The sequence below is a fragment of the Lipotes vexillifer genome, unplaced genomic scaffold (genome assembly GCF_000442215.2).
Source record: "Lipotes vexillifer unplaced genomic scaffold, Lipotes_vexillifer_v1.1 scaffold933, whole genome shotgun sequence".
NCBI classification, from domain to species: domain Eukaryota; kingdom Metazoa; phylum Chordata; class Mammalia; order Artiodactyla; family Lipotidae; genus Lipotes; species Lipotes vexillifer.
Window position 1 is genome coordinate 868,820 of NW_006770403.1, and position 24,967 is coordinate 893,786.

At 36.5% G+C, this 24,967-nt stretch overlaps 1 protein-coding gene across 4 annotated transcripts in view; it reads left to right on the top strand.

Moving 5' to 3' along the window:
• The window catches only part of SLC4A4 (solute carrier family 4 member 4), a 350,524-nt gene extending 332,436 nt beyond the window's left edge, over positions 1–18,088 (top strand). Inside the window, exons 22-27 of one of the 4 annotated variants that reach the window (XM_007446103.1) lie at positions 2,457–2,525; positions 4,938–5,111; positions 6,777–6,938; positions 10,557–10,653; positions 12,982–13,061; positions 13,770–18,088. In XM_007446103.1, the coding sequence (XP_007446165.1) occupies positions 2,457–2,525; positions 4,938–5,111; positions 6,777–6,938; positions 10,557–10,653; positions 12,982–13,025 (546 nt within the window). In that variant the 3' untranslated portion in view covers positions 13,026–13,061; positions 13,770–18,088. Of the gene's footprint in view, positions 1–2,456; positions 2,526–4,937; positions 5,112–6,776; positions 6,939–10,556; positions 10,654–12,981; positions 13,062–13,769 lie in introns of those variants that run through there. The other 3 variants (XM_007446105.1, XM_007446102.1, XM_007446104.1) reach the window with 3 other exon arrangements.
• Positions 18,089–24,967: the final 6,879 nt, after the last annotated feature.

Sequence of the window (24,967 nt, forward strand, 5' to 3'; positions counted from 1 at the left end):
CCCGCGTCCCCTGCATCGGCAGGCGGACTCTCAACCATTGCGCCACCAGGGAAGCCCTACCCTGTGTTTTTTATATTTTAATTTCTCCTGTCTTGCTTTATAAAAATGTCTAGCTACTATTACTATGCATATTATACTAGTTTAACTTAAAGTAGGACCCTACCTTTTTAAAACACAGTCTTCTTTTCCTTCCTTTGGGAAATTTCTATTGTGATGAGTGATTCTATTGTGATGAATTTTTAAGGGTTGACCTCCTAACATGACTCATGAACCAAATCCAATAAAAGGTATCCTCTAACCCAGTAATTCTGTTAAATTTCATCAGAATTTCCAAACTGGAAGATTTTTATTGAGACACTACACTATCATAAAGAAAATGGTGAATTTCATAAGACATTTCTATCACTTTGAAATTGGCGAAAAATCAAATTAATAGCCTCCTTTGTATGTACTATTTTCACCAAAGAATAATTTTTTAAAAACATTATCATATCTAAATCTGTTCTCCTACCCATTCCCCATTCTGAGTTAATGCTGCCTTCTGATTTTATTTTGTGGTTGGTTTGGCAAATAACCTGTCATCATCCGTTCAGAGAGAACAGACCTAGGCACCAAGGTACAAGTTGCCTTCACTCTGGCATTAGAACTACATTAGAGAAAATACTTAACTAAGCTTAGGTGAGGGGTTGGGCTAAGGTCCAAGATCATCTATGTGATTACTTTCTTTCAAGTCAGAAAAACACTCAAATTAAAAAATAACTACTGCAGGATTTCTAACTAGTTTCCCATGAACTCTATACTTCTTTTTTCCCCTTCCACCTTTCATTTCTTCCCAAGAAATTAGAAGTGAAATGATAAGAAATCTTCATATATTAAGGAAGAATAGAAGTGGCCTTGTCTATAGAAGATATTTTTAAAATTGAGAAATAAGTCAAAACTATGAAAGGGTCTTTTTGTTAGTTTCCTATTGTATTTTTTGGTAAATTTGTATGGAGGCATCATAGGGAATGGAAACACGCGCATTCTTAAAGGAAGTAAAGGCACATGTCCCAGCGTAAGTGGCTTGAATGTAATGTGTTCACCTCTTTGTGGTGACTGTTGGGTATTACAGCCCACATGGCTTCCCTGCCACTCACACTGTCCCTCCCACCACCTTCAGCATTCAATATCATTTATTTTGTTCTGAGCTCAAGATCAAATTAATTATGTTAAAATTGTTAGTCTTTTTTAGAAGAAGCATGCAATGTTTTATATAAAGAAGTATATTTATTCCATATACGTTTAACAATTTTTACAGCTAACCAATAACAATTAGAGGCAGCTGTGACCCGTTTTGGAATTTACTGTTTCTCTAGTAGTAGCCAAAGGGTCTCAGATACAGAACTGTTTGAGGTGGTCACAAGGAAAGGCTGATAGAAACTGTGCTTCAATTTCTTAATACATGTGATAGTTCTTTAAAAATTACTCTAAAGTTATACTGTTTTCTGGCTACAGTAGTCTCCTTTGTGCAGATTTGGTAAGATTGGACTTAATTGATTGTGGTTTTAGTATTTGAGCTTTGAAAACTCCTGAACTTGAATTTCTTTTCAAAATCCAAGCTTGAGAACCCATTTTTTTTATTGTTGTTCAGATAGAAGACTTCCCAGAAACAGAGTCATCCCTGATTTGCTTGGTTTCCACAGTACTAGAGACATTTCAAAGGTCTAGGAATAGACAAAACTTAGGAACATCATCTTGGAACTTCCCATTGTTAAAACACTTCACATTAGTGTTCAAGACTCTTGCTAATTAATGCATGAAATGTATTAATTCCATTTTAAATGTTAATTCCATCTTAAAAGATGTGTATTAATCCGTGTGTGTAATTAATTGCTTCCAGATGCTCCATGCTCCTTTCAAGCAGTGTTCTCATTAATTAGTCCTCTTAATATTCCTAAGAGGAAGAAAGGGGACAGTTGTTTGATGTTTACTTAATTGAAAGAGGCATTTATACACCGAGCTGATAGATCATTTGGTGAAAATTATTTAGAGAAAAGTCAACAGACTATTGGGAAAGAAATTTGGTCACCGGAGTGGGGCAACCCTCTGCCTCTCTTTTCTGCTTCACAGTCCACGCAAGCATTTAGTTCACACGGTCATTCCTCTTAAGGGGAAAGGATAACAGAGACTTCTTTTCCCATTAAAAAGTTATTTTTAAGGTCATGCATTCTAATTGTTAAAAAAAATGCAAACAAGAATCAAATGAAAATTGAGTCTCCTTCACCCTCCTTTGTTGCTTTCTGGTACAAAGAGTTTAGACGTTTATCAATGATGAGTTAAGCACACTGATCAGTGGTCACTGTATTATTAAGTCCTATCTTTTAGTCTCAGATTTAGCCTTTATTTAAACTATCGCTCTTTCTTACTGTTTTTATTATTATTGTTTTTAACCTTTCTCCAATTTTTTTCCATCCTAGTTTATTCCCATGCCTGTACTCTATGGCGTGTTCCTGTATATGGGGGTAGCATCTCTTAATGGTGTGCAGGTAAGTTTTCCATAGCAATCTGAGCATATTTTTCTCGTAGTATTAAAAACAGTCCAATAATAGGTCATTGAAGAAAAGTGCTAATCCTTAACTGCTGAGTTTTTAAAATGCATTTATTTTCTACTTTCTCCACCATTCACCTGTGTTTCTGATTTAATTAATAAAGTTAGCTTGTGTTAACAAATGTTATCATACATACATACCCATTCTCGAAATAAGCTGTTAGAAGCCATTTGGCTAGGAAAGTGAGAGAGCTATCTCTGACCTTCCTTCCTCCCTCCCTCCCTTCCTCCCTTCCTTCCTTCCTTCCTTCCTTCCTTCCTTCCTTCCTTTGATGGAAATCTAACCTTTCAGTGTGCTCGAGGTACTGTTTATCCATTTGCCTTTACCTTATACTAAGAACAGGCTATTCTTATTTGATGTGCTTTTCGCATGGCTGAGATCATTGATCAAAAGTTTTGCACCAATAAAAGAATCAAGTCAATGTGGTTAATGTGCTACTTTTGTCAAAAACTTCAGCTGTCACATGGTGGATAAAACCGGCCCTCTTTTAAAAAAAAATCATTAGGGGAGACTTTGTAAGGGACTTTGTCTTTCAATTGAGGTTTAATTTAATTGGCACCAGGAAACTGGAAGTATTGCTGCTGCTTTCTGGCACCTTGTTAACTGTAGCCTTATTTAGCACTTAGTGATGTTTTAATGGGAAAAAACTGCATGTTCTGTGAACATCATAAGAATTTATTTAAACCCCTTCGTAATAGTCCTTGCTTTTATTTATTGAATCTAGATTAATTGATTTTAGAGTCAGATGGAGCTGGGCAACTGGCCAGACCCTCAAAAAGAGAAAAGGCTATTTTATTTTTCCTTGTTTAGGTCCATTGAGTAGAGTTCTTCACCATTTGGATATTTATTACAAAATACAAGGTGGTTTTTCATAGATGGGACTAGACGAATGTGAACGTGGGCTTATTTGTGCCCGTGAAATTTTGGGGAAGTATAAATGTGTAAAAGTATTTTTACCTGACATTGTAAATATTCCTTATTACTTTAAATGGAAAAATATGAAACAAATATGGTCCCCAAATTAATAGTTCTTATTTTTGTTTGGCCTAAATAAGTCAGTCTAGATCAGAAGTTTGATTTTATGTGTTCTAGGTGTGTAATAGATGGTTGGAGCTTAGTACATGTGTATTAAGTTAAATAGAAGGGGAAAAAATCAGCGATTCCATAACAATGGGGAAAAAAAATCCCTTGCTGAAGAGACAGCTAGTGGATTTCTTAAATTCTGCCATTGTGTTGCCCTATCACCTTTTCCCTTTACTTTTCTCTTGACTCTTCTTCTTTTAGACCTTTTTGGCAAGATCTGAGTTAGCAAAAAATTATATTACTCCAGTCTTTATAAATGGGAATACTTCTACCAGTCAAAAATAGCTCTGGAGGAAGAAAGAAAACTCTTTAGATATGAAATCACTTCAGAGAAGATTGTGATAGTCTATTTACCTTTACATTTTTCTCTTCCCTCCAGCAAGAAAGTAGAGATATTATTTCAGAGTTCTTATTACATAATTATTCAATTCAACAGCTATTTAGTGAGCATCTTACATCTGAAAGTTCCTATGATAGGTACTTAAGTATCACCCTTATCATCAGCATTGATGTAAACTCAGCGGTTTTTCTTTGAAGCACAGCACCTGGCACATAGGTGCTCAGTAGTCATTTTAGTACCTGTTTATACATGACAGTGTAATAGCTTCTCCTAGATCAGGTATCTAGTTGTTGATGCTGTGAAACTCACTGCAGTGTTCATGTGGCTTTTCTCTGAAAAGAAATGCTAATTCATTGCTAAATGTATTAGTTAAGTTATGCCATAGATAAATAATGTGGAATTTATGAAAATACCAATGCATTCCCATTTTCAAGTCAGATAGTTCCTTTATATACTTGAAACATTATTGAAATATATGTGATACATAGCATCTCCTCTTCTTTTCAGATAAGACAGCTGCGGCACAGTTAGATACATGAGTTTGATGTCTCCCTTCAGCATATTATTACTAGAATAATAGGCACAAGATCTTCTCTCCTAAGATGCAGACAATACAAGTAGAATGTAGGAGATGAGCATCTTTATTTTATATTTGGCTTTGAAACTTTATTCTTTGGTGGCCACTTTATCTCATATAGCTGCATAATATTCCTGCAAAGTAATAACATAAATTGGAAGGCTCATACTATGTCTTACTGTGTTAGACTATATTTCTGCACTCCCTGGCCAGTGTCCTCTAACACGGACATCGCTTGCCTAAATTGTAGAATATAAATCACTAGTGGTTAGTTAGACAGAAAGAGATGACTTGGTGCTGCAGCTCTTGAAGTAATGTACTTGTCCTCTCTTTACCTTTCTTCTCCCAGTTCATGGATCGTCTGAAGCTGCTTCTGATGCCCCTGAAGCATCAGCCTGACTTTATCTACCTGCGCCATGTCCCCCTGCGCAGAGTCCACCTGTTCACTTTCCTGCAGGTGCTCTGTCTAGCCCTGCTCTGGATCCTCAAGTCAACTGTGGCTGCTATCATTTTTCCAGTCATGGTAGGGATTGTTTTAATTGAACCTACCCATGAGGTCACACCAATATCATGTGGTTATTGTAATATTGATGACACATGTGTCTTTTATGGATGCTTCCAGTTTTTTTTCCAGCTTTGACCTAATCAGTTTGATTGGTTGTAATTTAAGGTTGCCAGGTCTGTGGTTTATCTAGGCTTGACCTTGGAGTCAGACAGCTGAGTTCAGATACTGGCTCTGGTTCGTGCTGATCAGTGAACTTCCCTGAGCTCCCATCAACTCATCAGTAAAATGAGAGCGGCATCTTTGTTTTCATTCTGAGCATCAATAATGAATGTAAAGTATATAGCACAATGCCTGACACATGGTAGACACAAGTGCACATAACGTTAGTTATTTTTAAAATACTGCTGTACATTGGAATTTGTCTAAATAACAGAGTACAGCACATTTCAGGCCAAATAATAGAGCACCAGTTTGGCAACTTATGAGAGATCATCCAGTGAATCGAAGAAATGGAGAGAGAGGCTTAATTTTTTGCAGTTCTCCTTTGTATCATGCTAAGTTTAAGGATAAGTCTGGGCTCTCTCTCCTTGCCGTGTTACGATGAGAAAGAAAGTGAAACAACTAACATTCCACTCTGAATCACAAGTGAAAGAAGGGCAAAAGGAAACAATAACTCTGTATTTGGCTTCATCATTGAATTTGTGTGTGTGAAATAATGCTATGGTAGCTTGTAATATCAATATAATATCATGTAATATCAATAGGTTAGATGTTATTAATTTCTCTAAGAGATGAAGAGGCTGACATAGAGCATAATATGGATAAAGACAACTGTTCATTTGAGGCAGGGCCAGGACTTCTGAGTCCTACTGCATACTAATTTTACTGTTGAGCAAAGACATCTCTAAGATCCCTTCAAGAGCAATTCATAAAATCAAAGATACAGAGTTCAAGAATACTGGGGTTAGAGTTGGAAAACTGGGACCCTTTGTATTCTTCCTTTATCTGGCTTTGTGATCTTGGATAACTTACTTATGTCACTAAGCTTTAGTTTCCTCTGCTGTTGGATAGATACTAACATCTACCTTTCAGGTTTGTTGTGGGAATAAATGAGAAAATATTGTCTAAGAGTTTAGCACAGCGTCTGACTCAAGATAAGTATTCAGTTAATGGTGGTGATTGAAGTTGCCCCAGCAGATTAAATAGTCTGTGCAAACTCAGATGCTACCTCATTATTAATACTTTGAAGATGTCTCAGTCTACTGTGCGTTGTACAGATTTTCTTGGCTTTCAAAACCCTGTGTAATGTTTTAATTTTGAATAATTAGAAATCATACACAGGCTGTTTTTTCCCTTGAAACTTCTAGTTATTTTATTAAAAATCTGACATGAAAGAAAATGGTTTAAAAAATAATCTTTTCATATGGAAATTCCAAATGAAGTGATCATACAGTACAGTGAACAAAATACAGTGAGTTAAAGTAAGACTTCTATGAACCAACTTTCTCCATGAAGCAGATGTTTATGGTCTGCATAATGTCAGTCCATACAAGCAAGATGAGTTCTGTCATACTCTAGACTTGTACAAAATAGGTTTCTACTGACTTTGCTAGGGCAGTATTAATACTCACTCTGACTTCTCTGACATGGGTTCTTTCCTACTTTTTATATTTATTCTTCCAGATCTTGGCACTTGTAGCTGTCAGAAAAGGCATGGACTACCTCTTCTCCCAGCACGACCTCAGCTTCCTCGATGATGTCATTCCAGAAAAGGATAAGAAAAAGAAGGAGGATGAGAAGAAAAAGAAAAAGAAGAAGGGAAGTCTGGACAGTGACAATGATGATGTAAGGAGCTTTCTAAAATTCCGAAGTAAAATTCCGAAGTTAGTTAAACAAATGTGAAGATGGTATTTTTTTAACCCTTGTGTGCGATGTATGACTGAATTTCAAGGATGTTTACCTGGTCATACTACTTGTCACTTTTCACCTGCCTTTGCCCTTTATTTTGTCTCTTTATTTTTTTTTAAGTATTTTCTGAAGTCTTTCTGTAACTGTGAATACACTGATAATGATATAATGACTTCTAAAAAAACAAAGCCCACCATATATAAAAAACTTCAATCTCTGATCTTGTACATAAAAAGGAAGCTTGTTTCATAATGCTATAAAATGTATTGGGTTTATTCTTGATAATCCAGGATTTAAATTTGAGATAATAACTCAGTTTTACATAATTTTAAGTCTAATGTGGGCAAATGCTGGTGACCTCACCTCCTGTGATCTGTGTATCTATTTGAGTGGGCTCTCAACCAAAGTTCTCTGCTATTGTACTTATCCTTGCATTGGGATATGACATGATTTGAGATCACTTCTCTGTAACCTTTCAATAAAAAGAAACGGAAATTGGAATTTGGGGTCTTTCTACATAATTGTAGCAGTCAGTGTCATAATTTAGGTGATCCTCTTGCAATCATATAACTAAGTTGAGAAATAAAATGTCCACTTTTTAGGAAGCCATTTCAAAGAAATCTTGGTGTTTCAGTTGGGGTCTGTGATCAGTGCTAAGAGAAAATCTGGGATTTGCTTTTCTTTAACACACACACACACACACACACACACACACACACACACACACACAAACACCCCAATAGCTTATCTCAGTAGCCTTTTGAAAGGACAGCCAAAATGACACCTTCTATATGAAGATTTGTAGGTTTGTTCTAGATTTTCCACAGTGCAGTATCCCCATTCTAGTGGAATCCCCAGTATCTCATTCTAACATGGGAGTCTAGTTAATTTTTGGTGTCTGCTCTGTACTTGATCATTTTGATGGATCAAGCATACTTTGTTCTTAATTGCTAAAGCAGCTCTTTATAGTATATTTTTGTTCCTATTTTACAGACGGGGAAATTTAGACTGAGAAATGTTAAGTCATTTTTCTAAGTGTACACATATTGGCAAAGGCAAAACTCTCATCCAGGCCTGTCTGGTTATTTTCGATTGGTCAGGCTGTCTGATTGTATTATTTTTGGAGAACTTGGAAACAGTACAGTGAAGGAAGGCAACAGACAAAATTGGATTTCAGATAAATTGATCCAATAAGAAAAGGCTAAATATATGAGGCACATTTAGCTAAAGAGAAAAAGAGTCTGAGGGAGGTTTTGTGACTGTCACCATCCATCTTCAATGAGAACATGTATATAGATTTTCTGTTTCCAATGATGACAGAAAAAGAATGTGCTTAAACTGCAGAACAGATTAAGATGCAGTATTAAAAAGAACGATGCGTTTACACATTGAATAGAAATCAAAATTTGAAATAAATTTCTAGGCTACTCTAGACAAAAAAAAAAAAAACCTGCCTGAAATACTGAGATAATTAAAGCAGTATTTTTTTTTTTTTTGCGGTACGCGGGCCTCTCACTGTTGTGGCCTCTCCCGTTGCGGAGCACAGGCTCCGGATGCGCAGGCTCAGCGGCCATGGCTCACGAGCCCAGCCGCTCTGCGGCATGTGGGATCTTCCCAGACCGGGGCACGAACCCGTGTCCCCTGCATCGGCAGGCGGACTCTCAACCACTGCACCACCAGGGAAGCCCAAAGCAGTATTTCATCTTGAATTTTCAAAACAAGTACCTCAGTTTATGTACATGGACATCAAACTTAAAATTCATTATACATTACAAATGTATGAAATAATATTATAGAATCCTCTTCTCTAATGGCTTTTAAGAAAAAAATAGTAATAAAATATCCACTTTTAAGAATGTTTTAAATTTAGTGCTCTCTAGTGTCAGAAGTTGGATCAAATGAGCTCCTGAGAAGGTCTTCTAAGTCTTAGATTTGATTTTCAACAAATCATACTTTATTTAAATAATGCTATTCTTATATTAATAATATTTATCATTTTGAATCCATATTTCCAACAGATTTCTTGAAGATAATGTGTGATACTTGTTTTTTTCTTTTCCTCTTTCTCTTCTTCCCCCAACCCCACCAAAACAAACAAACAAACAAGCTTATATATTTATCCTAGACAGTGAATCCAGCCAGAGTGTATCTGTATAATACGTTCTGTGTGTTGAGGCCATTATTTGGGGTTCTCCATCTGAAATGTAGCTGTCGTGATGTTCACCTGGTCATTGTGTGGTGTGGGATCCATGGATGTAGGGATCCACACAAGGGCATGGGAGTTCCAACTCTAATATTTGTGAGTAGTATTAGTGAAAATTATGGCTTGCCAATATTTTGAGCTGCTCAGTCATTTTTGAACCCGCCCAGTGGGCTATGATTAAGGGTTGGCTGCCAACCTGTTCATCTATAAATGCTATTATTGGGGGAAACTTTGAAATACTGTAATAAAACTTGTCCTTGACATTCTTACAAAGGTAGGGGCACATGGCATCTTCATTTTTTTTTTCAAGTGAAGTGCAATATTTTAATCTTTGAAAAGAATATTGTGGCTCATTACCCTCTTTAGATTCATCATAAAGAAATTTTCAATGTGCACAGTAGCTTTATGTTAAGATTCATTTTTTTCTTCCTTTCACCCCTAGTTCCTATTTTTTCCCTTTTAGCTAAAGGTCATCATCTCCTTGGTACTTTCAGTTAAGAGATGAATTCCATCTTTTGAGTCCAGGCATAGACATAGATTCAATATAATGAATTCTAAAAACAGTAAAGTGATAATCCTGTGGAAATATGTTACAGTTTTGGCTTAGGTGGTCTCCTCTTTAAGAAGCTTCATGATTAGCTGCCTGGTTTTATCATTTTATTTTGGCTATGATTTTTCTCTGCCTATCTGGCCATTATAGGCACCTTCCTTTTGACTTTATTTTCTCATGTTTTGCTAAGTTTCCAAATATACTTGGTGTGAGCAAATTGAGATGAGCCTTAAACTACACAATAGTTCTGATGGAATATTAGAGTAAGGGAGATGGTTTATTTTCAAGTCTATGTAAATGATCCCTTGTGAGTGGATATTAGAAAAAGTCTTCTTACCTGTCTTGGAAGGAAAGATAAGTCATCATATTCCTGGAGGTGGAATCAGAAAGCATAAATGAAACAAAAATTTCAAGACCATATTATAGTTTAGGAAGTCTCCTAAATTACAGTCTTTCACACTTGAGATTATTTCCTTCACACACACATACAACTAACCCATAAATATTTGCTTGCAATTCCAGCTTATGGAAAGCTTTACAATTGTTTAATTTGTAGTGATCTCAATTTGGTGTGGTTCTAGTTTTAATTGACTTAATCCCCTTAACTCAGAAGAGAAGAAAACAAATGTGAGGGGAAGATGCCATAAAATTTGAAAAGTCAGCAAAGGAGAAGTGATTATATCTAAGGCTGTTCTCCTTAGTACAATGTAAATGACAATATGATAGGTTTAATCAATACTGGGAGGTAGGGAGGTCTGTATAGTAAAATCTTTCTAAAAAGTGTTATAAATTTCTTTCACAGTCTGACTGCCCATACTCAGAAAAAGTTCCAAGTATTAAAATTCCAATGGACATCATGGAACAGCAACCTTTCCTAAGTGATAGCAAACCTTCCGACAGTGAGTAGAACTAACCTCTTGCATGCCAGCTTGAATATGATTTGCACTTACAGAGAAAAAACTTTAGGACTGTCATACTCATTAACTTTTCCTCTGTTTTCTTTCTTTTTTTTCCTATGTGAAGATTTACATTGATTATTATGAAACTTCAGTTTTACATTCCTTGACCTTCACTCCTTACCTTTTTCTTTTATCCATAACCATTTAAGTTTTTATTTGGTCATATTTTCTCTGATCCAAGTTATCGCCGTTTTCTTTGAATTGTTAAATTCGTAACCATGTTTTTAATTGATTTCCCTTTTTTCTGCTGGTATGTAGAATGGCAGCTTCTAGTACTACATCACTGTCTGTTACTGTTTGTCTTCCTTAGGCTTCCACCAATGACCAAATCAGCTCAAAAGAGAAATTGCATAATGGATCTCTCAAAGATCAATGAATCAATTGTTAATACTGAGAATTTGGAATAACTGTTATTTTCAATTAAATTGGCAATCATAAAATATTAACAACCACTCTTTGGGTATAGCTTATAAGATATTTGCATTTTCTTCCTAATTTCTTCATTCCCTTTTTGCTGTTTCAAGATTACCTTTGTAACTGCGCTGGTCTTTCTGGGGTAATAGCCTGGCGGCTAAGGTATAATGGTTTTTGACCTGTCATCTTTGCTTTTGTAATTGAGTTAACAGGCCATTTGAAAAGGGTAAAAACCTCTGTGGTAACATTAGTGAATATCTCAAGCTTTACCAACAGCAAGCAGCAAGTGCCTCCAAACTACTTTACTTTGAGTTCTCATTTGAAGAAAACATATTCTTATAGATCCACATGCACTTCAAAGTATACTGATTGGTTACAGGAAAAGACAGTTGAAGTCCTTTTATTTCTGTTTGATAGTGCTGCTTCAACTTCAATAAGTTACCAAGAAAAGTTTGAAATGAATGACTATTTATGAAAAAAATGGGTATTTCAGTTATCTCTTGGTGTGTAACAAGTTACCACAAAACTCAGCAGCTTAAAACAACAAACCTGTATCTCCTCCCACAGTTCCTGATGTTCAGGAATTTAGGAGCTGCTGATCTGGGTTGATTCTGGCTCAAGGGCTCTCGTGAGATTGCAGTCAAGCTCTTAGCTGGAGCTGAGTCTGAAGACTGACTGAAACTGGGGATTTGCTTCCCAGCTCAAGCACAAGGCAGTTGGCAGGAGATTTTAGTTCCTTGGCTCATGGGCATCTGTTAGGGCTGCCCATGACATGGCTGCTAGTGATAACAGAGAAGAAACCAAGACAGAAACTGCAGTCTTTTATAATCAAATCTCAGGAATCATATACCACCTCCTCTGCCATATTCTATTGGTCACACAAACCAACCCTGGTACAGTGTGAGGAGAAATTATATAAGGACATGAATACCAGAAGGCAGGGTGCATTGGGGGCCATCTTGGAGGCTGGTTTAAAGCAAAGAGAATTAAGGCAATCTCACCTTTGGTGTCCAGTCTGTAGCCTGTAACTTGTGATGATGCTACTTTCTTCTCAATCCTATCAACAGGCTTTAGTTGAATATTTTCTTTGTAAGTTCAAGCTCCCCAAACCATTGTCTGGTTTCATTTTTCATTTCTAGAGCCTTAAATAGCAAAAAGAAACTATGAAAGGATGTCTTCTGTTGGCACAGCTCTTCTAAGTACAATTTAAAGGCTGCTTAAAAAAGAAATCATCAGCTAGAATTTGAGGCTCCTGGAAAATGTCTGTGGCAAGTTGGTTATTTTGTGCTAGTTGTTCTTCATTTTCTCAAAAACCCTTTAAAAGGATACACTGAAAGTAGTGGATATGATATTAGAAATTTACTTAAGCAAAATACCGATGATCATTCTAAAATCTTTTCCAGTATCATATTAATCCATGAAAGAACAAAATTGATAGTAGAGTTGCAGTATAAGTAAGTTTCTCAAAATCTTTTTTTTTACCTGCATGAATAACAGCAGGACAAAATTATGAATGCTGAAGATAGCAGGAAATCCAAGGACAAGCCTTAGACATTAAGTAGGCGCTATCACCCTCTAGAAATGATTTACCCTGCCCCCTCGCTGAAAAGAACAACATTGGCCCATTCTAGAAAACCTAGAATAAAAGAGACTGAGTGACTTTGACTTCATCACACTACTTAGTTTCTTAGCTTGATACTGTGTTTATTGAAATCGTCTAAACTTGTCTTTCTTACTCTTTCCAGTTGTGAAAGATGCATCCATTTTTGTGAAGATTTTAAAATTTTTCATTCTAATGTTATACTTTACCAATGACTATTATTTATGATTTGAAAAAATTTTTTTCTTTTTTAGGGGAAAAATCACCAACATTCCTTGAACGCCACACATCATGCTGATAAAATTCCTTTCCTTCAGTCACTCGGTATACCAAGGTAAAGGACAGCCCAGTATTTTACGTTATTCTGTGGGATGATTGCCCCACAGAAATGGAACCAATGGCGGGTTATCAGCAGAACGCCCCGTTCTCCGTCCTCTACAATTTCTCTTAAATAAATTATCTAGTCACCAGACCTCATCCCAGCTTTTACTTGTAGAAAACATTCTAAGACACCTACTCGACTTACTCTTAGAAATAATGGAATCTTTCAGTATCATTAAGGTAAAGCCCAGGATCAATGTTAGCTCTTGTCATATCAGCATCATCTCTGTTTTAAGGGTAGCTGACATTTCCTGGCGGCTATCCTCCAATAGTTTTCTTCCCTCTTAACACAACTCTAGAGATTTCAGATCCTCCTTGATTTTCAAAATCGTGAAATCTCTGAATATTTTCTTCATGTCAGTCTTTTTGTCCTTCAACTTCTGACAGTGTCACCCACCTGGAAGTCCTCTTCCTTGATTTTTTTTTTTTTCTAATCTAGGTGTGAGAGCTTATGAAATTTTTACTTGAATTTCTTAACTCTATTTGGTAACTTCATCCCATTTAAATAATGTTTGTTTTTAATACAGAAGGAGGAAGTAAGTATTTAAAGAGAACAAAGAAGAACCCATTTGACTTCTGTACAATGCATAAACGTTTGACAGACGGTAAAGGAATTCTGATTTACTTACTTTTTTTTTTTTTCTTTTTTCTTTTTCTCTAGTCCTTCTAGAACTCCAGTAAAAGTTGTGCCTCAAATTAGAATAGAACTTGAGCCTGAAGACAATGATTATTTCTGGAGGAGCAAGGGAACAGAAACTATATTGTAACCTGTTTGTCTTTCTTACAACTGACAGTTTTTGTTGTTTATGTTCTTGTTTTTTGTCTAATTGTTTATTTTTTAATTTTTGTTTTGTTTCGGTTTTTGGTCACTGGCCAAACAATACAGTGCTCTCTCTGCTTCTCTCTTGCATAGGTAAAATCAAGACAGTAGTGCACCGTTCCTTAAAAACAACATCTGAAGAATCCCCTGTTTGTTCTTATACTTTCAAATGTGTCCTCTGACAGCCAAATTCCTCTGTCACTCAAGACACACACAGACCCTGTCCTTTTCCTTTATTAAGCAGAGGGCAAAAGTATTAAGGATTTTATAACACCTTTTATTAAAATATTGAAGGAACTTCCACCTTGAGCTTTGGAGCTGTGCTTACTGGCTTGTCTTTCTGTCTGGTTGAACAAACCTTGACCTCCAGACAGTCCCTTCTCACCTATAGCACTCTCCAGGACTGGAAAAAGTGCTGCTATTCTAACTTGCTCTTGCTTATAAACACTAATCTCTTAAGAGTTATCAAAAGAAGAAAAACTAAAGGTACTTTACTCCCACTAGAGAAACTATTGCCATCATTGTAGCAAGTGCTGGAATGTCCGTTTTTTCCTATGCAACTTTTTTTAACCCTTTAATGAACTTATCTGTTGAGTACATTGAAGACTATTTTTCTTCCTAGATTTTGTTGTTTAAATTATGGGGCCTAACCTGCAACTTATTTTTTGTCAATTTTTTAAACTTTTTTTTAATTACTGTAAAGAAAATGAATTTTTTCCTGCAGCAGGAAACATAGTTTTGAGTAGTTCTACCTCTTATTTGTAGCTGCCAGGCTTTCTGTAAAAATTGTATTGTATATAATGTGATTTTTACGTAAACATACACACACACACGTACACACAGATACACCACCTCTAGGGTATGCCAGAGGGCTAGATCAGATTAAAAACACCATGTTTCTAAGCATCCATTTTTCCCTTTCTTTAAGAGAAATTTAACTGTTCTATGAAGGAGATTGGGGGCGGAGGGAGACGCTCCTTTGTAAGGGAATAACTGATGTTTTGATAATAGTAGTATCCGGGCAAAGATGCTGATTGTATTACCATTTTGATGTCCTATGCAGTATTGTTAGACATTTTTTTCATTTTGAAAACATTTGTGTGTTTGTGTATGTACTCTGTGTGTGGCTGGTACACATATGTGCAAGGGTAGAAAGAGATAGAGTCATGGTAGGCGAAGGGCAAAGTTATCTAGCCTCTCATGTCAGTTTTTGTAAAACCCAAACCACATATGAAAAATCCATCAGAGGTCCAGGAGACTTACTGTTATGCAGATGAGGGTAAATATACTTTATTACCCAGACGGCGGTCACCATCACTGATGCAATAGCCCTTATTTACAATACAAAATGCACAGGACTGTGATAGACCATTTTTACATTTATAAAGTGTCTATGAGAATGCAGTTGGATCGCAGAGGTATATATATATACATTTTAACAATACACTTGTCTTTAAGATTGAAAGGCAATTATTCTTTGTGATTGAGGCATATAGAATATACATGTCTATATACGTGTGTGTATGTGTATTTCAAAGTACCATATTGAAAGTTAGAAAAAAGAAAATTAGATCTTTAACCAAATTTAGCATGTTATCTAAATGTAGTGTTTTAATAGGCTGCATTATGTATTATGAATCTGCATTAAAAACAGCGTTTTAAATGTTGAATCCATAATTTTGGATTCCTATAACTATATTTGTGATATATGCTGACTACGGTCGTTGGAGGAGTACTAGAAGCAGAACGAAACCACTTATTTTGGTTTCATAATATGCATATATTGACTCCCACTCATTCTTATATTAATTAAATTACAATTCTGTCCTGTTGAAATTTTGATTATAAAAACTGTATTGTTCTAAATTAACTGTTACTTTTATAGTATCTGATAATCTTAAAACTTCAAATTTTATACAAATTAGACATAAATGACCTACAATTTTTTTCATTAAAATGAAGGCGGCAAAGTGAATGTTATTTGTTAGAACCTCACATGCCAAATTTTGGCATCATGTTTGTTTTTAGAGCTATCCTTAAAGTGATTACTCTGTATTATCTAGTTTTTCATTACCTTAATATAAAACTATATGAAGTTTTTCTCTTTGTTTCTCCTGAGCATCAATAAAATGTTTAAAAGCCATGCATATTAAATTTAGCCTAACCTAGGATCTTGTTAAATTAAAGACACTTTTGTTCACTTTTATAAAAGCTCTAGATAGAATAATTTATTTTTCTGATCATGAATCAAGTATTTGAGGATTCATGCCCCTCTCTGTCCCTTTCAAAGAACTCCTGAAGCAACTTAGCTCAGTATTTCAGCCTTTGAGTATATCTAAAAGCTACCTGCACCTTCATTTATGATCCATATTCTGTGACAGAAGGTCAATACTCATGATATGAATGCGGAGTGGCACCTTGTATTTGCTTAAAGGAACAGTTAGTATCAAACCTTTTCAATATTTTGGAACCCAGAGAAGTATTTTAAAAATCATTTACTTTCAGAGGAACACAGATAGTTACCAAACAACAAACAAACAAACCCTGAGGTCCACACAGAGCCACCGAATTATCTGTATTTTAACTGAATTTACACACTGTCAAAGAACTAACCAGATTTTTGGTGGTTTTGTTTCTCTGTAAACTGGACACAAAGAATACAACAGTAAAATTTTTACCAAGTGTCTCTTCCTGATGTAAATACAAAGAGAAGAGATTCAAGTTGTTAGAAGTAAAGCAGTAAGTGTAGTTGTTAACTAGAAGTCCTGTGGTAGTACAGACTTACCATTGGAAGGAAAGCATCACCAGGCCAAGAGTCTGCTTTATCAGAGCAGAAAGGCCCATGGTTTTGCATTTGAAAGATAATCTTTTGGAGACACTGTTTTCCTTGAAAAACGTCACTCTACTATGTAAAAGAGTGACCAACTTGGAATCCTAATCATTTTGAGTTCCATACTGGGAACTGGAATCATTTTGTGGTCCAGGCAGGCAGTGGAGTGGGGTGGGGGGGTGGAGGAAGTCAGAGATGTAGGGGAACAAACCTTTTCTAGTCAGCCGCCCACCACCTCAAAGAAAGGGGGAAAGAGAAACAATTGTCTGCCGCCAGAAATTCAGTTGGTATGTATTTTTATGCACGTGCACCAACACACACAGAGTAAATCTTTTATCAGCTATATATTGGTGTTTAATACAGAGAACGATTGTCTTCCAAGTTTTTGCTTCTTTTTTTTAAACTGTGTTAAGTACTTGAAATGTATTGACTGCTGACTATCTTTAAAAAACAAAAACAAAACGATTTGAGTTGTATTACAGAGGTTGACATTGTTCAGGGGATGGGACAAAGCTTTCTTCAACCCTTTTCATACCACTTAATGATTTTGGTGCAGGAACTTGAGATTTTCTTATTTATTCCATGAGATTTCACATCCCCTCTTCACAGCATGAGCATGAAGCCCAGTGGCACCAAGTGGCTGAATACAGTCAAATGATATTTTGCTTGGGCCTTGGGAGTTTTTAGATGATGATTTCATCAAGCTTCATTGCAGCCTGAAATAAAAAAGCTTTGTGGTATATGCTAACCAGTCAAGTTGAGTTTTGACCAGGAATTTGGATATGTTCTGTTTTTTGGCTCATTTCTTTGTGCTCTATGGGTACATACAAAAATCCTGAATTCTGTTCCTTAGGCAGATATTGCAACTCAGGGCTAAAGTCATCCAGTGAAATTTTTAGAGCCATAAGTAACTTTGTCCCAGTCCTACAATGTGAAGAGAATGAATAGTTGCCTCTTTTTAGCCATTTTTATGGCTGGTACATATCTGTACACATTACTTTTCAGAATCAATACGCACTTTCAGATATTCTTATTTTTATTCTCTTAAGTCTTTATTAACTTTGGAGAAATGATGCATCTTTTTATTTTAAGTGAAGTAGATCAACATGGTGGAACAAAATGATAAAGTACAGAACATTTCAATATATTACTAATAATTTTTTTCCAATATAAAACCTAAAATTCCTATAACATTATAGTATTTTACAGTTTTATGAAGCTTTCTATTGTGACTTTTATGGAATTAAGAGATGAAGAAGATGAGATATTTTAGCATTTATATTTTTCAAAATTAAATGTATACTTAAAATAAAGTAACTTTATGCATTTATGAGTGTCAAGTGCTTCTGTTCAACTCTTCAAATAATTATTAAGTGCCTGTTATTTTACGTCTTTGAGTGCTGGCGGGAATACAAATATAAGTCCAAGTCCCTACCTCTGATTGCTTTTCATCACTCTAGGCAGGAGGATAAAACAGATGTTCAAATTCTGTAAAATAAGAAGTTGTAAGAATAGCTATTCAAGTCTTAATGAAACAAGGGTTCAAAGCAAGAAAAAGTATGTCCACTAAGATCAATGAAATGGTTTATTGAGAAGATGGTATTGTTATTCTTCTTTTATAAAGTTAGTGAAATAGAAAAATGCCATTTTTCTTGACTCTTTATATGATACTGATGTATTTCATCAATTCTCAAAGCAAAAGAACTAAATATAAGCACTTATTAAAAATTATTCAAATTAAAATCCTGGAATGGTGCTCCACAAAAGATACATAACACAGACTCCCCAGGGTTCCATGTAATATTTACAACCCTCTAGGAAATTCCAGTTCAGTCTTAATTTATAATCAGAGAATTGTGGTGGGGTGGAGGGTGGAGGGTCGGGGGAGCAAATAGGAGAGATGAAAAAGAACCATTGGTACGCAGTAAATAGCATCTGCGTGTGGATAACTACCAAATCTGCACTTTCATCCCAGATTGCTCTCGTGAGCTTCTGACTTACATATGCAACTGATTTTTGAATATTTGTCTTTAAATAACACGTGTTAACATACCCCAATTGAACCATCCACCTATTTCACCAGAACATACTCTTTCTTGTTCCCTATGTCAACAAGTGGTGCCATCAGCCACATAGTTGCTCAAGCCAGAGGCCTAAATGTCATCCGTAATTCCTGCCTCTTCCTCATTTCATTCATTCAGTGAATCACTAGTTCTGTTTTATCTCCTTAGTAGATCTAAACTTTTTATAAATATCTTCATGGCCACTACATTAGTTTAGACTCCATCATCTGTTACTTGGATTAGTGAACTAGCCTCCCACTGGTGCCTCTTCCTCTAGGTTTGCCTGTTGAAAATATATACTCCCTGTCTTGCTTCCAGGATCATTTTATTTTAATGTAAAACTGACTTTTGTGCGTATTAGTGAACTAAGACTTCTCCTCTCTAAAATGCCATTAAAGTGATTGTAAAGGAATTAAAAAAAAAAATGTGGAAGGTAGCACAGAAACTCCCACAAAATTCTAATGATGAAAGGTAAATGCAAGTTTGGATGCTGAAGCAGAGCGTAGGAAGCTGCAGCCTAGAACACGTGTGAAGCAGCCTGCACTAAGGTCATAGATGGACAGCCAGGAGAATCTCAGCAAGGCTCAGACTCAGATGTTGCAGGTAGGACCAAGGATGGGAATGGGAAGTGGAGGGCTGAGAATGGATATTAACAGGTTGTCTGTGTGTGTGTGTGTGTGTGTGTGTGTGGTGTGTGTGTGATATATATATATATATATATATATATATATATATATATATATATATATATCCCCTTTCCTGCCTCTGCTTGCTAATAAGCCTAATACCAAGCTTTTATCTTTAAGTTGAAAAAAAAATCAGAGGGTTTTTCTCTAAGATAACAGAACATATTGCCTTGGGAAAAATTGGGAGCTCCTGTTAAAAAACTCTCCTCATCTGACATTAATGAATAATTATCTTTCTGTACACTCAGGCAAGGCCTGAGAGTCAACAAGACTCACCCACAGACATAAAGCACCCTGCAGATATGTATAGACAATAAGAATCACAAAATGTTTGAAGAAATCCTTTAAGCGTTACTGAGAAAGACTGTGATTAATAGAAAAGATCAATCCTATGAAAACAAGCATTTCAAAGACTGGGAGATAACTTGAGAAAAAATCATTGTAATTTGTTTTACATTTGAGAAAACACCTGTACAAAATTTGAACAGGAACATTTAAAATAGAATAATCCAAGAATGAAAGGTAACACTTGGAAATTTAAAATACCATTCCAAATCTTAAAAGAATTAAAGAATAGTTGGAAGATAAAGCTTGTGAGATATTTCAAAATATAGAATCAAAAATAAAAGAAAAATAGTCCAAAAAATGTGTAGGGTACCAATATATAATAAAGAAAATTTCTCAGAAATGAAGGTTGTTACATATCTTCATATACAAATCTGAACAACTCTGAACAAATAATTTAAAATATATGTGCATAGCACTGTTGGATTTCAGATTACCAAGAATAAAAATTTCAGAACACAAGAATAAAAGAATATCTTTAAATTGCCCAGAAAAAGAGGCCACATACAGAGAAATAAAAACCGAGTTTCTTTTCAACAGCAATTTTGCTTTTCAACAGCAAAATTGGAGGCTAGAAGACATTAGTGCAATGTTTTTTAAAAACTCTGGAGGAAAATAATTTTAAACCGAAAATTTTTGACCCAACTAGCCCATCAATCAAGGTAAGGCAGAATAAAATATTTAGAAGTCATCAAATTCCAAACAGTTTATCTTCTGTTCACCTGCTTCTAGAAAATTACTTAAGAAGGTACCTCGCTGTGAGGGATTTAACTGAGACAAAGAGTCAAGGTTACAAAAAGCAATTGATCCAACCTTACTGAATAGTCAAGTCACAGCATAACAGATGTACATCAGGCCTAGAGGCCAATCGAAACTAATGAGAGAGGACAGAGGGCTTTGGGAGAGAACATTAAAAAAGTACTCCATGGAATGGTTAAAATGACTGGAAACTTGGAAAACTTGAGTGTAAGATAAAGGCATTGAAAATAAAAGGGCAATTAGAAAGTTCTGGAAAAAGAAAAGTTGCACAAGAAAGTCATGGTCTAAAAATTAAGAAACCAGTCCCAATTGGAATAGAAGTTAGAAGACATCAAGGAAAAGAATACACTAGATTCTTAGAGTAAGAATCTGGAAGATATTGGGGATATGGTGAAGAAGGCATGTGTTTATTTTCCCAACTAGAAAACAAAAGCAATCAGAAACTTCAGGAAAAATACTTGTTTTGAACTCTTGATGGAATGGAAGAAAAGAGAATTTACTTGAACTTGACGTTCTCCTATGAGTGGCTCAGGTGTAAGTAATTATATTGAATTTGTAATTATACCCCACTACTTGGCTCTACTAGAATATTAACACAGCCATCATACCAAATGTCTGAACGTATTGGACCTGTATAGGCCCTGGCTAAGGGCCTAACTCTGTGCTTTGCAGAATGTCCGCAGTGCCCTGAGCTGTGAGACGAGATTTGTGGATTCTGTGGCCTTCCTTCCGTGTAAATCATAGAGGGGAATACTCCCCATAGCTTTGTTTGTTGTTATTATTATTTTCTTATTAAATATTATTCTAAAAAAATAGCCATCATGCTAACATTAGAATATTAACCACAGTCATAATGATGGAAACACTATTTATTGGTTTCAACATTCAGAACCAGCCCATAGAAATAACATGGGACATCAAAAAATGTTAGAGAAACACATGCAAATGAGATTACCCTTGACATCGTAAAAGGAGGCTGAAAGAATGTTGGGAAGTAGGAATGAGAGAGAAAAGGTAGAAGTGTGGGAACACAGTATGTCAGCAATGTATTTGGAAGAACTGAAAATTTTTAACTTTGGCTTAAATAGTCTGGGGTTAGGCAGCTTCTGGCTTTTGTTCAGTGTCTAGATGCTGTCAGGGCTGGCATCTCTTGTGATTCTCTTTGTTGTTTCATTCATAGTCACAAGAGAACTGTTGTACTTTCAGTCATCATATCAAAGCAGGAAGAAGCAGGTAGACAGGCTAAGGGCTTTCTCTTAGCCAGCCTTCGCCTTCACATTTGGGAAGGGGAGCTCTGCCCAGCAGACTTCCCCTGTGTCTCGTTGGGTAGATCTGAATTACTCCCCACATTTAGATCAACCACTGTCTAAGAGGAATTTGATCAGCATCTTCTGGGGCTAGGTTGGGGTTGGGTTTTTCCTTCCTGAACCCAGGGTATCTCAGTCTACTATCTAAACAAATCAGGATTGGTGTCAAGGGGTGGAAAGAATGGGTGTTGAAAGGAGCAGAAGCATGGTGATATCTTCTGTTTTGAAAACAAGCCATTCTCCAGCATCTGCAGTGCTGTTGTCTTCTTTTACCCTATTTCACCCGACCTTGAATGTCATGCTGGCCTGGTAAAAATTGAGCTTAGTCAGGTTATTTCAAACGTTGAGACTCAGTGAGAGAATTATCAAGGGGGTGCATCAGTTGAGCAGTAGCCACAGTGGAGCTTCAATTATTGATTAGGTTTCGCAACTGGCAGACACAATTGCTAACTTTGGCCAGAGCCACAAGTAACTATGACTTAGTGGATTAGTGACTATATATAAGCTGTTTTTAAAGGAGCAGCTTTTTGAAGGGTGAGACTGTGATTAGCAGCTATAATTAGAAAAGTGCTGAGTATGTTTTTGTTGCCATGATACATATCCTCATACTAAATATGCAATTTAATACAAAAAGTGTCTTTTTATATAGTGCTTCTAGAATACCATGCAAGCTGACATCTTCATTATGAAAACAAGTTAGGTTTAACATTTCAAGATATTAATTATTTATTATCTGAGATGGGAGGCTTGAGTCTTCCATTAAGAAGCTGCAAAATGATGCTGTTGAGTTACTGGCAGGCTACTTTTTTTTTAGTGCAATCCTTAAGAGATCGAACATATTTCAAAGACTTCTTAGAACAGCTGAGTATGTGGGTGACTTATAGGGACGGAAGTGGAATACAGTGGTTAAGCATCGAGGCTTTGGAGTCAGCTTTGAATTTCAGCCTTGCAAAACCTTCTGGGTCTCAGTTTCCCATCTGTAATTAGAAGTAATAACAGTATAGTATCTGTCTCTTAAGGTGGTTGGAATGAGGCATAAGAAAAGATGTTAAGATACATAAAATATTTAGTACAGCTCCTGTCAGAAATAATACTTCTTTGATTAATATTCCAGCAATTCAAAATCTGTAATCATTTGACTAAAGCCTGAGATAAATTTTATATTTGCATGATTGCTAACATGTAGATTCCTAGCAAATTAACGCTTAAGATTTTCATGCAGAACTTCTAAACTATTTCAGAATTAACTGATTTCAAACATATCAAAGCACTTTCAGGGTGACCATCCTCATAGAAACAGTTAGTAGACTAATTATAAAACTTCCCTAACTATTTGTTAAACCGTAGTCCCTGACAACCTCCACTGGACAATTAATTATTTAACAATCATATATGTAGCCTCACTGTGTGGTAGGCAATGCTCCAGATGCTTTACGAATATTAATTTGTTCTCATAACAACCCAGTGAGAGAGCTACTATTATTTCTCCCATTTTGTAGTCGTAGAAACCAAGGGCTGGAGAAGTTAGGGATTGCCCACGGTAAGTGCAGCGCTGCGACGCACTTCCCAGCTCTCCTTCAGGACCCAGGCTCTCATTCATGGTGTGCTGGCTGCTGACAGTCACAGGTGAATCCCTCCCCAGAAACTTCCTTTGGCTACAGGGAGCTGCTTTCACCCAAGATTATTCCCATCTTCAGGGACAACCCACATCCAATGTCCCTTACCTCAATTCAGGGCATTTCTGAAAGGCCATTCCAGTTCTAGAGCTCCCCATGGGGACAAGCTGAGGCCTCTTGTGCAGCTACATCATAGTCCAACATTTACTTCCACTCACCTCTCTTCCCCTCACTCCCTCACAAGTGGTGATCCCCAGAGCACCACCCCAGACCAGCCTCCTACAGGGAAATCTCTGCTTTGGGGCCTGTTTCCCAGGAGCCCATCCTGAGTCAATCACACAGCTCATAAGTGGTCAAGCTGACCTGAGCAGTGTGGCTCCAGGATCTCTCGTTCCACCCCCGCCCCCAACCACTAAACCATGGGTGTTATTATTATAACAATTCACTTCAATAATATGCTTCGTAAAAGTACACGTTTTCACTCCAGAAATATTCTATAAAACAGATTTCTCAGGGATCCAGCCCTCCTCCCAATTTAATCAGACAAGCCAAGTTGTTTTTTTTCCTTTTCTGGATAAAAGTTCTGAGATCTTTTAGCTCAGTTACACTCTAAGTCTCACTGCAATGAAAGGCCAATGGACTCCACAAGGGCTATCTGACTGAGAATGATAAACATATACTTTTAGTGGGAGTTTAGAAACCAATAAATGGGGAACTAGCTCTGCGATACAGGCTTCCTCGATTCCTCTTAGGGACTCAAGCCTTGTGAGTGTCTGTGACACCATGAGAGTGACTTCAGTTTTCCAGTTCAAAACAAGCATAGGCATTATGCCTATGGTCCTTCTCATCTCTTAAAGTAGGGTTTTCTCTCTTGTGCAGTTCCCCAGGAATACATCCTGATCCCAAGCCCAAGTGGAAACCCGCTGAGCTCAGCTTCCTCAGGTCTCTCCCCAACTTCAGTGATCTCACAGGAACACGAGAAAGCAAGTCTAGTTCCCCCAGCGTGACATGTTGGCACTTATTCTTGTGACACAATAGAGTGACTCGTGCTCCCAACCAACAGCTGAAACACCTGTTCGGTGGGGGTGAGACTACAGTAGAAACTCACATCTCAAATAAATGCTCAAGGACATCTTTCAAAAGGTCGGTATGTTTGGCAAAATTCCAAGAGGGAGAGAAAAGCCATATTGGTCAGCTTGGGCAAAATTATGTTGAGGTAACAAAAGCTTCAAAAACGTATAGGCTTATAAGAACAAAGGTTTATTTCTGATTTCTGCAACAAGTCCATTGTTGGCTGGAGCTCTGCTCCATGTCATCTTTGCACCAAGACCCAGGTTGATGGAGTACTTCCATCTGGATATAGCTGAATTCACGGCAGAGGGAAAAGAGAGCACAAGAGAACCATTGATGGCTATTAAATCTTCTGCTCATGT